Below are 16,607 nucleotides of genomic sequence, written 5' to 3'. Positions count from 1 at the left end.
TTGTGAGATCATTTTTTTCTTTACATCTCAAAAAACAGCTGACGGCAACGTAGTCTTCCAGAAAAACCTCACTCCTGTTATAGAAGTAGCTGTAATGCAAGAATGGGCCTACTACTTGTGGGCTCCTTAGACATAACCATATGCAGTCCAGTGCAATATCGATACAGAGGGAGGACGCAAAATACGGAGTCATTGGAATGTGGAATGAAATTTAGTTCATTCTTCTTTTTTTCCCACATTTATTTTCTCATTTTTTTATTGATTTATTCATTGACCGTACTCCTGTGACTCCATACACAAGTTGTCTCATGTTACTCAACTGCTTACATTGTTTTGACTGTTGAAACTGGTCTGCTGACTGATTTCGGTATTGACCATATGGATGTATTGAGTATGTAAAGCATCTCGTTTCCAACCTGAACACAAGATCAGATATACTGCATTATTCTGCACACCATTCAAAGGATTAATACACTTTGGTTTTACCTTGAAGACAGAATTTTCAACACTTCCGAAATGACCCTGGCTAAGTTTAGCTAGCTTTCTGCAGCAGTGGTGGTCCAATCCAGCGCAGCCTTCTTCCTCCTGATACCCGCCTGGATGCGCTCCTCTCGGGCTTGCGGCACCTAGCGGTAGACGTAGAAACTCACACCTGAACCTCAACATCCTCAGCTGACACTTTATCACATGAATACGACTGGTCATATCAGTATCTGCATATAAAGATAAAACATTAGCATACGTTCTTATCATACACAGGAATGTATGTATAAAATTGTTCAAACATAAATGAGTCGATGCTGGCGATTATTGCAAAAATTACGTTTAGCTTTATTTGCTTTCTTGAACACACCCCGCTGAGCACCCCGATATTGTTCAAGGGGAATAATGGCTGCACAGGAGCCGTCTCCACCATCTTCCCTGGAAGGCAACAAACCGGGCTTTCCAAAGAAAATTCTCGCCAACAACCTCGAAGACAAGCATCTGTGCAATTCGTGTCAGAAAGTCTTGAGAAGGCCATTGCAAGCGCAATGTGGTCATCGCTTCTGCTCGTTCTGTTTCAACAAAATTGTGAGGTGAGTGTCATGGTTGCTAGCGAGCTAGCTAGATGTTTACTACAGCCTGTATGGGCAATCAGAGCTTGTCACCAGCCTTGCTTTAAATATCTTTCAATTTAATACATCCCTGCCTTGTCTGTCAGAGGTAACGCCGTACATGCTTACAAATGAACGATGCGTTATTAAAAAGACCTACTGAAAAATTCGGACTACAGGAAATTCACCTGTCACCTCTTGATCCCAATAAAATCATAACTTGTGTGATGGTATAGGTGTCATCATTGTGATGTCCCGCTAACCGCCACTCTGGCTGACCGGAGCAAGTTTAGCGTTTAATGTCAAAAACTGAAACTTGACATTTGATTTAAAATAAAGTCTGGTTGTTTTGTATGCCGAATTTACCAGAAGGTCTGTGAACTGTTGAAAGTATTTCCAACATATTCCATGATGTATATAGCTATAGCTAGTCTTTTTCGAAAATAGCGCAAACATTAAATGAGATTTTGTCAGCTTTAGTTTTATAGCACATTTCATGGACAAAGGCAACTCAATGTGCTTTACACAAATAAAACAGACATCAAAGGGAAGATTAAAAACAACATGTTTAGACAAATAGAATATTGGAATGTTAAAATATAGTACAAATACTGAGTTTGTAAAACTATACTAAAAGATACAAAATATATAAATATATATATAAAATTATAAAAAACGATTTAAGATGTCATAAACAGATTTGTAGGGCTGCAGCTCACTATTATTATTATTTTTTTTATCATTGGTTAATCGGTTGATAATATTCTAAACCATAACAGCTTATAATACAACAATATTAAGTTTATGTGAATTAAAAGAGAGTCAGAAAATCTTTGCATTTTAGAAGCTGGAACAAGTAAATGATTGTAAGTTGATCTAATAGCTTTATAGTTGAATTCCCATATTTTAAAACCTGGGCCCAATTTACTTTTTTTTTTGTCTCATTGACTGATGGGTAAAAAACGTTTTGCATTTTCTCCAGTAGATTGCTTCAACTTGCGGCCGCGAAACAGGTCATAATGACTGTAAAGAAATAGCCTATCTCAGGGCAGATGCAACAGATCAAAGATTGCCAAGTAGATGTGCTTGTTTTTGCCTCTGATGGGGTCAGATTCTTACTGTGTCTTACAACATTACAAAAAGGATGCCTGCAGAAATAGATTTGTTAAATAGAGCTGGTTCTGGTGGTAAAATTACTGTTTTTGTTGGTAGAATCTTGTAGCTATGAGGAGAGGGGTGTCGCTTTTTCTAGATTAAAAAGGATCTTACGGTAACAAGGTTTTAATAACAATCTGAGCTTTTCAGCATGACACCGGAATACCTGTGTCAACTTTCACAAAATATTCTCAACTCAAGGTCCACTTACCTGCTCTGTTAAGTCTTTTAATTGCATTTCTGTGCCTGTGTGATGTAGTTGAAGCTTGTGCTGGGATTTCAGTGTCATAACACTGATCGAAGGGTCAAAACTAAACTCTAAACTTTTAACAGCATTTGCATAGTTGTGATAGTAATATGAGGTATGTATTAGACACACGCTACATTACACAGTATTTATACTTAAGTTAATATTTGTCTTTCCCTCTTCCAGTTCTGGGCCGCAGAAATGCAGTGCTTGCATTAAAGAAGATCTGTTTGAGGAACCCACCTCCATTCTCAAGCAAGGTGGCGTAAGTACATTTTTTTACCCTACATGTCATCTTTTCCACAGTTTCTCAGTTTCTCACAGTCACATTAAAGACACTTCTGGTCTACAGTTTATGATTGATATCATGAAGAGTCTGTCAGTAGGAGTAGACTTCAGCCAGGTTTGGTATTTTAGGGTTGCAGGTTAGCAAAAATGTTCTGGATGTTACCACCTTCAAAGTAATCCTAAGAGTCAGCGCTGTGACGTCACTGTGATTGTTTGTGTCCGGATCCAATGTGTTGAAGAGTCGAGCCAACACAACAAGCTTTGTGACCGCTCTAGAACTCTTGGCAGTGTAGACAATAGATGGAGCAGCTTTAATGATCCTGTGTCCACAGAATGGCCATATGTGCTGGAGAAATTAGAGCCAAGAGAGAAAAATGAGCTAGGGAATCATGATCCTCAGTAAACTGATGCACAGAGTTTGTAACAGTATCCCTCAGACGGTAACTGAAGACACAAACCAGTCGTTACTGACAACAACCTCTGCTCCTATGTGCAGGCTTTCCCTGACAACGCAGCGCGGAGAGAAGTGGAGGCCTTGGCAGCTGTCTGTCCAAATGAAGGATGCACGTGGACGGGAACTATCAAAGAATTTGAGGTGCACACTAATGCAAAGCAGGCTGGGAAATGAACACCTGATCCCAGACCAATGTCAGTTAGGTGTTGAAAGGGGCAGGTGTGTTTGTATGCTCTTCCAGCCTTTTACTGGGAGTGATGTGTGTGCCTGTGCATCTGCTCTTTCAAAATCTTTGCAGTGGTTTTCCAAAATATGTCCAAAAAAAAAAAAATGTTCAAAGTACTTTTTTTTTGCTCTCAAATCTATATTTGTGCACACAAATGAACAGAACACAAAACAATAGTTGACCCCTGTAACAAGTGGGATGTCAAAAAATAGCAGAACATTATTCAACAGACCAAAACTAGGGATGCACCGGTTGAGAAACGTATTAATTATTGTTAAAACAACAATTTTGCCGATGTTTTTCTCAATAACTGTAATTTTTGTAATTATTAATGCCCTCATCTGGATAAGGGGCCAAAATTAATTGTAATTATAAAAAATACATTTATTCAGGCCTTCATCACAGTCTTTGAGAAAGCAAATTCCCAATACATGTTTTTATTTAAACTTCTTTCACGTAAAAAATAATCTGCCTGAAAAGCCTCTTTGGCCTGGATCACCTGGTCATAGTACGAACATTTTTCAGTACTTACATAGCCTAAAAAATATCTTTCTGAAAACATTTATGTTACAATGAAATTTACTGCACAATTAATGCAGTTAAGTAATAAAAACATCGGCTACTTCTGTTGCCGCATGCCATCTTATTTGCCGATGGGTTCGATGTCTGTCAACACGGCCGATATCAGCCAATTCCGATGGTCAGCCGATGCATCGGTGCGTCCCTAACCAAAACAGATGTATAAGCACATACTGTATCTCCTTTTAAAAATAGAAACAAAACTACATTAAATGTAAAGCTCTCCTCATTTCTGAGTTTGTACATCTTCGATGTGCCCTAGTCCCTCCTACCTGAGATGTGAGTGATGGACACAAGGAAGAAACATAAGAGAGAGAAGTTAGGGCAATAAAAAATGTCAAAATGACTAGTCACCAATTATATATGATGACTAGTCAGACCAGAAATCTATTTCCTGACCACAGGCAGGAGGATAGAGCAGAGAGGGAGGGGCATAATACAGAAATGGGAAAGCCCAAAGCAGCATGTAAAGACTATTTTTGCCACGGCCTGATCACTGTCACTGTGCTCATCAAACATCGCTCTGATGTTTTTGTCCACTCATGGTCAAAAACATTGCTTAGTCTTTTTTCACTTGAGAGCCTGAATGAGAGTGTGTGTGAGAGGGTGAATGTGACATGTTGTGTAAAAGCAGCTTTGAGTGGTTGCAAAGACTAGAAAAATGCTATATAAGTACAGTCCATTTACCATTTACTTTCTTGTTAGTCACAATAAATCATTTTGTGATGTGAGCTACAGAAGCAGGAGAGTTGTGAGTATGGGTGTCTTGAACTGGCTCTGGGGAGACGCATTGTCCTCTCTGCATGTTAGCTTAGCAGTGGCAACTGTAGCAGCAGTTAGCCAACCCACAACCTAATCTAAAGTTACTTACATTCCTGTCATTGTTAGCTCTAGCTCTATATCAGGGTATTTGCCCTTACAGTGTTGTGAAGGGTTTCGTAGTACAATCTTATCAAAAATCCTTCTCACACGCCCCACCGTTATTTTATAATTCATATCACCTATGTGCAATTCTTCTTTGTGTTAATTTTTTCTTATCATTTTGAACTCAATAGTTGTCTTAACATTTTTGTAAAGATGACTTTCCCACCACACTTTGTGTTTTTCAACTCCAGTTTACCCAAGTGTCAAATACATCCTTATGCTTGCCAACCAAATGCTACCCGGTGGCGATCTACAGTGACTTTATCAAGTCAGTTGTCCACCCAAGCTAATGAAAATATGTTAAAAGTTTATTGTTGGTCACCCGCAGGCCAGCCATGAGGGCAATTGTGACTTCATGATCATCCTGTGTCCCTCCTGTAAAGAGCTGATGAGAGCCAACGAACAGGAGCGCCACAACGAGAGAGAATGTCCAGAGAGGACGCTCAACTGCAAATACTGCAAAGAACCCTTTCTGTTAAAGAACATCAAGGTCAGGCTTCTTTCTGTTCATATAATCAAACTCTGGTCAAGTTCTATGTTAATATATATGGCCCTATTTAAGTAGTTGGTTAACGCTCTCGCATAATACTTGCAGAGCTTCATTCAAGTTAGTTATTGTAGTTGGGCTGCAGATTTGTTCCATTATCAACACAGTCAACAAAACAGGATGTCATTATCTCTGATGTCCAGGTTTTTAGCTTCAGACTACCCGGGTTTTGGGCTGATTTATATGATCCCTCACAACAAAAATCTTTTTAAGTGCCTTGGTGTGTACCAATGTTTGGCCCGGATAATCTGGCACAGTGTGGAGTTTACAGATCCAGTCTTAAACAGCCTGCATCGCTCGCTAAAGAATCATACAGGCCGCAAACATGTTTGATGTACTTTCCTTGCTGGATGACAGCAGCAAACAAGAGCAGTCTACAAGGAGACGGAGCAGCTGGCAGTTTTTCTAAACAATATTATACATTCTAGAGGATCATATAATCTTTACTGCTGATGGACAGAGTGGACTGCCTCTCCTAAACCGTTTTCTCGTCAAGACTTGTTTTTAGCCCTCTGCTTTTCTTTTTTCTTACAACAAAGCATTACTAAGACGAGTTGTTTCCAGGTCAGTTTCCATATGCGACATCAGCTTCCCTGTAAGAGCATAAGAGATCATGAGAGGTGGTAAAATAATGTGCCATTATTTACAAATGTTGTTTTGTGTGCATGTTTGAATGTTTGAGATTAGAGAGAAGCATATCTGTGAAGATTCTCCTGATGTGTGTGGTGCTACCTGATTTCAAAATCTGCAAACATATCTGCCAATTTGCCAAAAGTTGATCAACATGGGTTAAAACAGTAGGCTCAAGTTGTAGACCAGCAGGATAGGTTGAATCAAGGGGAAAAAAAAAATGTATATCAATTCACTTGAACACATTTATAGCCAAAACAAAGACATGCCATTAATATAAGACACCTTGTAACTATAACTGTAACACAAAAAGTTTGTCATGTGTGCATTAGAGTGCTGTGGAGAAATTGAAGATAACCTGAAAGAACACAGCTTTTAGTCCCATTTAGAACATGGGGGGAGGTGTACTCCAGCATCTAGTGGATGGAATCAGGATTACAACAGACATTTAAATAAAGAAAAAGAAAAATCACCTTCACACACCAAAAGAAAAAACTGTTTTCTCTTCACTAATTTAACAGATCATAAAAAAGCAACACAGAAAGATTATGCAGGCAGAGTGTTTCCCCTGGTTGTCAAGTCATTAACAGAGAAAAAAAATTAGACATTTTAAATAATGGGGCCTCAGTATTACTGAGATGTTTGAAATTCATCTCCCTACAAATCTTGTTGCACACTTTATGCCTCAACACATATTTAGTAAAATAGTAAAAAAAAAAAAAGATGCCACTAATGTCAAGGACTTGATGTAGCGCGACAAAAAATGCAGTTAATTATTATTTTCTTTTCTAGGCTCACGATGAAATCTGTCCAAAGTACCCGATGATTTGTGAAGGTTGTGCAAAGAAAAAGATTCCCAGAGAGAAGGTATACCGTACATTTATTTTCAAGCAATTTGTCATAATTCTGTTAGATTGATTTCATTTGCCATTAAGCTAGGGATCAAATTCTGCAACATATTCTATACATCATTAGCTTCTTTCATTTTTTTTGTTTTGCAGTATGTGGACCATATTAAGTTCTGCAGTAAATTTAAAGCACCATGCAGATTTCATGTTGTTGGCTGCGATACGTCTGTAAGTAGACATTTTTGTCATAATTTGCTGTATGTGTAACAATGGCTGATATAATAACGACTGGATCATGAAATAACTTGGCAACAAAGTGAATAGAAAGTCTTTATATATTAAACAAGATGAAATATCAGGCTGATATTTTTACAAAAAAACCAAAAACATTTACAATGATTCTTCCAGTACATTAACTAAAATATCATGAGAAAATTCTAAAAACAGTCTTTCTTATATTTCGGATGTTTCCATCGTTTGCCAAGGTGATTCAACAGTTATTAGAGTATTGGTCGCTACATGCCCGTCAACGATTCCTGTGTTGTGCTGAGTATGAAGCCTGTGTGTGTTTATATGCACGATGCCTGTATAAAGTATTCATCAAACAGAGACTTTACTACAAATATAAAACGTAAATAATATTTTTTACCCTAATGGAGAATTTACTCCATGTTTTAATTGGCTGTCCGATCAGTGTTGATGGTAAATGTAGTTAACTGAAGCCATTACTCAGTACATGCTATACTGACCAAGTAAGCTGAGTTTTCTTGTTGCTGAGCCTTCCCGTTTCTGCCTACATTTACCAGGATGCAATGTACACTGGCAGCTGCAGCCTCGCCTTGCTGCACTGCCTTTCTTCCATATACTCTGGTTTGAAGAAACTTTGCTAATATTCAAAAGTTACGTTAAAAAATTACTTGCGTGGAGACTTGGGGAAATGAGCTGTTTACAAGTCCTGCCACATATTCTGAATTAGTTTCATATCTGGGTGATGACTCAGCCACTCTGGGGTATTCTTTCTAACACCCCTTATTATGTAGCTTTTGGCTTAATGTTTGACATTGGTGTAATGCTGAAATATAAATTTTGTCCAAGGTAACAGTTGTCTTGCAGCAGGTTGTCTTTTCTTTCACAGTCCTTACAGGGCCTGTCGAAAGCAGCTTACCCTGGGCATGTTGCTGCCAGCCACGCTTCATGCTGTGGATGCTATGCCTATGAGGATTCTGCCATGTATGGCTGACTTCAGTCCTTGTGCCACTCTAGGACAACAGACCAGTACTAACCAACTGTCTAAAACTTTGCTGGATGCAAGGTTTATTTAGTCAACTTAATATAATAAAAAAGAAAAACATAAAAAAGCTTTTTTATGAAAATGAGACCAAAACAAAAAAAATGACCTGTAAAAAAGAGAGCCATGATGAAATGAATTTCAATTTTCATTTAAGATTAAAACATTATATTATAATCTAAATGAACTAATTACTGTTTCATTGTGATGCTCAGCAGTCTGCATGCATCTGTGGAATCACAATAAAGCTCCTGATGAGTAAAACAATCTCTTTGGCTGCCCAAAGCTAAATCATCTTAAGAAGATTGATGTAGCTGCAAACCTCTTGCACCATTTAAGAGAAAACAGCAACACTTTCATGACCTGAAATCCTTTTCAATCCTACTGAAAATACACCAGACACTGCATAAAAACAGCTGGGACAAATCCATGCACACTGACATGTATAAAAAGTTAAGCTAATGTAACTCTACAAAGGGATGTGGTAGTTATTTGTTAAAGATGTTATTTGACTGTCAAGCGTATCCTCTCAAGCTAAACCAAACAAGACAATGAACAATATTTTAGTAATCCACGCAGTCACTAAAATTAAATGAGAATTAAATGAATAAAAATTAAAACTAATTGGACTGAAATGTGACTGAAACTCATCTTCATCAAATGACTAAATCAGGGACCAAAAGGAACACTTGCCAGATGGCCTGTGGAATACAAAGAAAAAGAGTAGCTCAGATCTGATTATGTATATATTTTTTTTTACTGCCATAAAGATGCTACCAATGAGGCACAATGGCAACATGTCCAGTGGTATCTAACTGCCAGTTTACTCCAACAAAGTTCTTGTTGAATGGTTAAGCAGCTTTTGGATCTTTATTTAGAAAATAAAAACGGAAAATTGTGCGGATGAATACTTTGTATAGTGTACAATCATTATTTGCTCCATAATATCTTTGCAGAAGGCTTCAATATTTTCTATGACACATTTGCTCATACATCACTAACATTTAATTTCTGTTGGTATGTTATATATGAGAACTGTTGTTTATGTTCTAAATATGTTTCTGCTCATTTGTCTTTGACACCAAGGTGGAGAAAGAGAAGATCCATGACCATGAGCGGCAGTGTTCTTATGAACACCTAAACCTGCTCCTGCATTTCATCATGGGCATAAAGGTGAGCCTTGAGAGCCTGCAGCCCCAGAGCCTGGAGGTGGCCAGCCACAAGCTGCAGGAGCTCCACCAGTCCCTCAGGGACCTGGAGCTGAAGATGAGCCAGCTGGGTGGGAGTGGTGCAGCTCCCGTGCAGGGTGCATGTGCCCCGACCCTGGCTACCTCCTTCACCCCGCTGCCCAGCGCCATGGGTGCCGCCCTGGAGCTCCAGCTCCAGAGTGAGAAGACCAAGGTTGCCGAGCTGAGCCGGCGCTGCCAGGAGCTTGAGCTCAAAGTGAGCACGTTCGAGAACATCGTCTGTGTCCTTAACCGAGAGATGGAGCGCTCCTGCACCACCATGGAGGCCTACAACCGCCAACATCGACTGGACCAGGACAAGATAGAGATCCTCAACAACAAGGTGACAAAACTGCTCCTCACTGATAAGTCAAGCTGTGATTTTCAATAGACTAATGTGAAGTCTTAATGTTCCTGGGGGAAAGTCATGCATTAGTCCATTCTTTTAAGTTAAATGGTAAATGGACTGTACTTATATAGCACTTTTCTAGTCTTTGCGACCACTCAAAGCTGCTTTTACACTACATATCACATTCACCCGTTCACACACTGATGGCAGAGGCTGCTACGTAAAGTGCCCAACTGTCAATCAGATAACACATTCATACCCGTTGGCTATGCCACCGGGAGCAATTTGGGGTTCGGTGTCTTGCCCAAGGACACTTCGACATGTAGCCTGAGGGAGCTGGGGATCGAACCTCCGACCTTCCGATTGAAAGACAACCGACTCTACCACTGAGCCACAGCCGCCCCATTAAGACATTCTTTTCTAATTTCTTGTGACTTAAGCCACAGCACTCTACATATCAGAGAGGATCAGTTTTGGTCTTACTGACAGTCACAGATAGTAGTAGTAGTTAGCTTGTTGAGTGTACGTAAACAGGTTAACGATTTAATCTTTCAAAGGGGTAACTTCAATTTAGGTTAATCCAAAGGATTCTTTTAACTTTAACAAGTCACCTCAATGCATTGCTCAGCAGCTGAGAAGTTGTTGGGAAGCAGAGTGAAATACTTAATTCCATATTTTGCAAGTCATTTATTGCATCAACCACAATATTACAGGGAACGTGTTGACCTGGGGGTGCAGATGTCCTGGGATGAAGTTGCTCTGGACCGTGGATGAAGAGCTAAGGCTCTTGTGGAGCCTATGAACTCAGGAGTTTGTAGTGATTTTGCTTTTGACTGTAAACAATAAAGTAATAAATTAATAAATCCAGAAGGAATAAGAAAACAAAAAAGAAACACAAACACAAAAAAGAGGAAAAACATGTCATACATGCAACTATTATTTATTTATTTCTTTTGTGGATTTCATTAATTTTATTGCAGGTTTACTTAAAATATTTCATTTACTGCTATAGAATGATACCAAACTGTTTTTGAATTAAAATCATTTTTACATGTTATTATTAAAATGTTCATATACATGTTAATGATATGTATATGCTTACTGTAGGCATACAAACTTAATAAAATTAAAGTGTTGATACAAGATAACATTTAGGCAGTTTTCCTGTGTCTCAGCACATGGATTGTGCTCCTTACCTCTGAGGGGGGTGCCAAAGAGGAGGGCTTTGCCAAGTAATCAACTTAGTGGAAGTCAAACTATAGTAAAGACCACTAAGACTTAAAGGTCTTTTGTGAGGCCTGTTTCATGTCCCACAGGTCGTGTGGAGATGATCTGGTGCAGCAGAAGCTAAAAAAAGATGTGAACTGGTTCATCAGGTGTTGAGAAACATGTAAATCCTTTACCAGGTTCTTCATAAATTGTTTAGTAAAGTAAGTAAACTGTGTTGTTCACACGTTGCTGTGCTGCAGGTCCGTCAGCTGGAGAGGACGGTAAGTCTGAGGGACCTGTCTATCGTGGAGATGGACGGTAAAATGAGAGAAATGTCTGCAGCCACATACGATGGCATCTTTGTCTGGAAGATCTCGGATTTCACCAAGAAGAGACAGGACGCCGTGGCCGGCCGCGCCCCTGCTATGTTCTCTCCTGGTAACAACTTCATATAATGATTAACATCCAATTTAAGACCAGAGGCTTTCCACTTCTTGCAGAGAATAAAAAAACATCATTGCACTCTATTTTTGTGTTATGTTTTTCAGCCTTTTATACCAGTAAATACGGCTACAAGATGTGCCTGCGGATCTACCTGAACGGTGACGGTACGGGCCGCGGCACCCACCTGTCTCTGTTCTTCGTGGTGATGAGAGGACACAGCGACGCACTTCTCAAGTGGCCTTTTAACCAGAAGGTAACCCATTATAACCAGGGGTCTACACACACTGCAGACAAAAAATGCTGTTGCACAATGGTTATTATTGTGAATAAAATTTAATGTGTGCATGCTTAGTACATCTTAATACAAATATACAGATATACACACACATATAAATCTTATTTGCTTCCTTTCTGAGAGTTAGATAATCAAACCAATTTAATAAAGTGTGATTTTGGGGTGACTAGCCAACCCTGCCCATCACGTATTAACTACCTGACCATTGATTCTTTATTTATTCGAGCTAACAGAGTTGTTTCATTATTTAGAGAAGTGTATTTATATTTTAGTTGGTAAAAAAGTTGGTGACATCTTTCAAGAATGTGGTTGAGGTCTCATTAAACTGTCCTTTACGACACCTCATGTTTCATAATATAGTACTATGCAAAAGTTTTAGGCAGGTGTGAAAAAATGCTGTTAACTAAGAATGCTTTCAAAAATGGAAGTCTTAATAGTTTATTTCCCTCAATGAACAAAATGCAGTGAATGAACAGAAGAGAAATCTAAATCAAATCAATATTTGGTGTGACCACCCTTTGCCTTCAAAACAGCATCAATTCTTCTTGGTACACTTGCACACAGTTTTTGAAGGAACTCGGCTGGTAGGTTGTTCCAAACATCTTGGAGAACTAACCACAGATCTTCTGTGGATGTAGGCTTCCTCAGATCCTTCTGTCTCTTCATGTAATCCCAGACAGACTCCATGATGTTGAGATCAGGGCTCTGTGGGGGCCATACCATCACTTCCAGGACTTCTTGTTCTTCTTTACGCTGAAGATAGTTCTTAATGACATTGGCTGTATGTTTGGGGTCGTTGTCCTGCTGCAGAATACATTTGGGGCCAATCATACGCCTCCCTGATGGTATTGCATGATGGATAAATATCTGCCTGTGTCTCTCAGCATTGAGGACACCATTAATCCTGACCAAATCTCTGACTCCATTTGCAGAAAGGCAGCCCCAAATTTGCAAGGAACCTCCACCATGCTTCACTGTTGCCTGCAGACACTAATTATCGTACCGCTCTCCAGCCCTTCGGCGAACAAACTGCCTTCTGCTACAGCCAGATATTTCACATTCTGACTCATCAGTCCAGAGCACCTGCTGCCATTTCTCTGCAGCCCAGTTCCTATGTTTTCATGCGTAGTTGAGTTGCTTGGCCTTGTTTCCATGTCGGAGGCTTTTTGGCTGCAGCTGTTCCACGAAGACCATTTCTGGCCAGACTTCTCCGGACAGTAGATGGGTGTACCTGGGTCCCACTGGTTTCTGCCAGTTCTGAGCTGATGGCACTGCTGGACATCTTCTGATTTGGAAGGGAAATAAGCTTGATGTGTTTTTCATCTGCTGCACTAAGTTTCCTTGGCCGACCACTGCGTCTACGATCCTCAACGTTGCCTGTTTCTTTGTGCTTCTTCCAAAGAGCTTGAACAGCACATCTTGAAACCCCAGTGTGCTTTGACATCTTTGTCTGGGAGAGACCTTGCTGATGCAGTATAACTACCTTGTGTCTTGTTGCTGTGCTCAGTCTTGCCATGGTGTCTGACCTGTGACATGAAACTGTCTTCCACAGCCTCACCTTGGTAGCAGAGTTTGGCTGTTCCTCACCCAGTTTTAAGCCTCCTACAGCTGTTTCTGTTTCACTTAATGACTGTGTTTCAACCTAGATGTGAAATTGATGATCATGAGAACCTATTTGCAAGTGTACCTGTAAGAATTGATGCTGGTTTGAAAGCAAAGGGCAGTAACACCAAATATTGTTTTGAATTAGATTTTGTAAATTGATAAAAATAAACAATTATTATTTATATTTTTGAAAGCATTCTTAGTTTACAGAATGTTGTTCACACCTGCCTAAAACTTTTGAACAAATATTTACAGCATAAAGACTGTGTTAGGGACCAGGCAGTAAGGCACAAGACAGCAGGAGTTTTGAGAAAACTTAGAGTTTGTATTTTACCCAAAAAGAACATTAAATGTACAAACCAAAATTATAACAACTGGGCCTATAAAAGAGGTCAACTTAATATAACTCTACTTAAGCTGAGAAGAACTAAGTGTGAACATAACAAACAGACCTTCCATAATGAGATAACCAGGGAACATATATAGGGGTTTGGCCAAACCAACTCAAACACAAGGGGTAAACAAAATGGACACTAAGTGAAACTTAATACAAAGCTAAACTAACTAAACCCAAACACCCCCCATGACATCAGAGCATTTGGTTTCTTCCAATGAGCTGGCTCCAGCATAAGAGAGTTCACAACCCTTGGCCACGCCTGTTGCTCCAACCAGGAAGTGCCATCCCCCAACAGTCAGGTAACTCAAGGACAAAAAAAAAAAGATTAGTATAACAGAAATTAGTGTCTAATCTTAGATGGTAAAAATGTGCGCACTAAATTTAAACAATGTAAGCTTAAATGCAAAAATAAACTAATACCAAACCAAACTAAGCGTATAAATTGTTTGTGTGGTTAACTACAAAATAAAGATGAACATGTTCTGTTAGAAAACCAGTGAGGTGAGAGTGTAGGTGAAGGTGTGGGTGATATTACCCTTGTGTGGCTGTGGCCATCACAGACTGAAACAGTGTTACTCAGCGTTTGGGGGCTGTCTAAAGCTTATTGGTTTCCCCTGCTAACAGTCATTATGCTAAGCTAGGCTAACCAAGTGTGGATTACAGATACAAACTTACCTTAAAAGAAATAAGACTATTATCCTTCATCTAAATCTCAAGAAAAAAAGCAAATAAGTATATAAAAGTCACTTTATTTTATAAACATAAGCCCTTTTTACATTGCCAGTTAAAGGTGGGATTATTACGCCTCTTACGTTCCGTCTTCTATGTAGAACACACGGAAGCGGAGTGGGGCAAAGTCGTTCCACCTCTGAGCCGGCATCGGAGGTAGTAACAGAGGCGTAACTGAGGCGTCTGTGTAAACAGCGGAGCCGGCAGGGCGGAACAGCGCTGTGTGTGTATTTGAAGGATGCGCTGTTTGCTTACACCTCACGTACGTTTTGCTTTTGAAACGCCAGAACGCTGTCAAAACGCACACTGGGGCGGCTTAACGTTTTCGTTGCTTGGTCCAATGTAAAATGGCAAAGGCTGCATGAAGGCCGAGCTTCGTTACGGCGCTGAGGCAGAACTGCAGTGTAAAAAGGGCTATAGATATGTATAAGAGTTTTTTGTTACTTATTAGTTTATGTCTTTGCTTGATTTGTGCAAATTTTGGCTTGCTTTGTTTTTAAATTACTTTCAAAGCCCAAAGCACTATGGGGGGAATTCACTAAGAATGAATTGCGGCAGCTGATAGCACAATAAATTGCGCTTCATTTACCCTGCTATGTCCATCTCAAGGTCCAATTCACAAAGCAAATTGCACTGATGATATTCAAGTGCAAACACGCCCATAAAGTTTCGCAGAGCCGTGCAGTTTGCTCTTGTTACGTGTCTGACTGTGGAGAGAAGCTGTCTGCACCTCCACTCTCTGCTGCGCGGTGCTGCGCTCTCAGGCATAGATGAGCGCACACTGATCTCAACTCCATGCTCAGATCAGTGATGAGTAGGGAGAGGAGCAGCTCTTTTATCGGTTTATTGTAAGAGTCCAGACTCGACAGGTGTTTTACAGCTTCATTTTTTAAATGAGCGCGCAACAGCAGCTCGTCTATATAATAACACCTTTCCTAAATAACGGCTCCAGACCGGACAAAGTGTGCCCGTGTGCTGGGGTTGAGCCTCTCACAACCCCGGAGTGCTTGGCCTCCCAATTATTATAATCATGACTTTATATTTAACAGACTGTATTTATATGCAAATACATTTTTTTGATAACACAAAAGGTGGAATTGCCATCATGATCACTGGAAACTCAGAGCATGTCAGCCCTTAAAATACTGCGCTGCATTTATCACCAGCTCTCTGCAGACGTCAATACTTTCTCTCTGTCTGCGCGGTGCTGTTAGCACTGCCGTTTGTGAATAAGGTGTTTTTTGCCACAAGGCTCATTTGCATAGAAGGAGGCCAAACTTGCCCCGAATGTCTGCATAATGACTCATTTCAATACATGCAAACAGCACCGGAGCACAGAGAAGCTGTTTGCTCTGCAGCACACTTTGGGGTGCACTTAACCCTCTGCATGTGCTTAGAGAATCAGTCTTTTCGTGTCATTTGCACAGATTTAGTGGGTGCAAAAGCCACTCAATCCTTTAGTGAATTCCCTCCCATGCTATTTTCTTTTAATGTAATTACTATATTTAGTTTTAGATTAAAGTTTTTCAGAGTAGTAAGGCTAGACTCCTAACATCTGTACCCAGGTCACCCTAATGCTGCTCGACCAGAACAACAGGGAGCACATTATCGATGCCTTCCGGCCAGACATCTCCTCCTCATCTTTCCAGAGGCCGGTCAGCGATATGAACATTGCCAGCGGATGTCCACTCTTTTGTCCACTCTCAAAGCTGGACTCTAAAAACTCATACATACGAGATGACACCATCTTCATCAAGGCCATTGTAGACCTTACTGGGCTGTAGTAAAACGATGGGGGCATAAATCCAACCCAGCCTTTGGTTTGTTATTGAGCAGTTTGATTCACCAGGCTGTGTATCTTCAGTAACTGGCATTTCTTTTAAAGGTCTGTCTAGTTCTGTCGGTTTTGGTACAGATTGTTGGCGGCAATATACAAGATCAGAAAAGGAAACAAACCTTTTTTTTGGCAGTGGTTTTCATCACTTTCTTAGACAGTGTATCTAATTCAACAAAAGCACTGATCACCTACTAAAGTGACCAGAGGAGTGAACACGATATATGTGCCAGTATTTG

At 40.0% G+C, this 16,607-nt stretch overlaps 1 protein-coding gene across 1 annotated transcript; it reads left to right on the top strand.

The window, feature by feature from the left end:
* The first annotated feature begins 888 nt into the window (after positions 1-888).
* traf2a (Tnf receptor-associated factor 2a) lies at positions 889-16,318 on the top strand. The gene is made up of 11 exons (XM_069682357.1): positions 889-1,076; positions 2,683-2,761; positions 3,281-3,379; positions 5,296-5,457; positions 6,937-7,011; positions 7,146-7,220; positions 9,367-9,453; positions 9,655-9,849; positions 11,325-11,502; positions 11,613-11,761; positions 16,100-16,318. Exons 1-11 carry the CDS (start codon positions 889-891, stop codon positions 16,316-16,318), a joined length of 1,506 nt encoding a protein of 501 aa, XP_069538458.1.
* The last annotated feature ends 289 nt before the right edge of the window (positions 16,319-16,607 follow it).

The sequence above is a fragment of the Semicossyphus pulcher genome, unplaced genomic scaffold (genome assembly GCF_022749685.1).
Source record: "Semicossyphus pulcher isolate SPU_LCO1_2020_fin unplaced genomic scaffold, fSemPul1.0.p SCAF_6, whole genome shotgun sequence".
Classification (NCBI taxonomy): Eukaryota; Metazoa; Chordata; class Actinopteri; order Labriformes; family Labridae; genus Semicossyphus; species Semicossyphus pulcher.
Note: the sequence above shows the minus strand (reverse complement) of the source record. Positions and strands in the feature narration are given on the sequence as shown.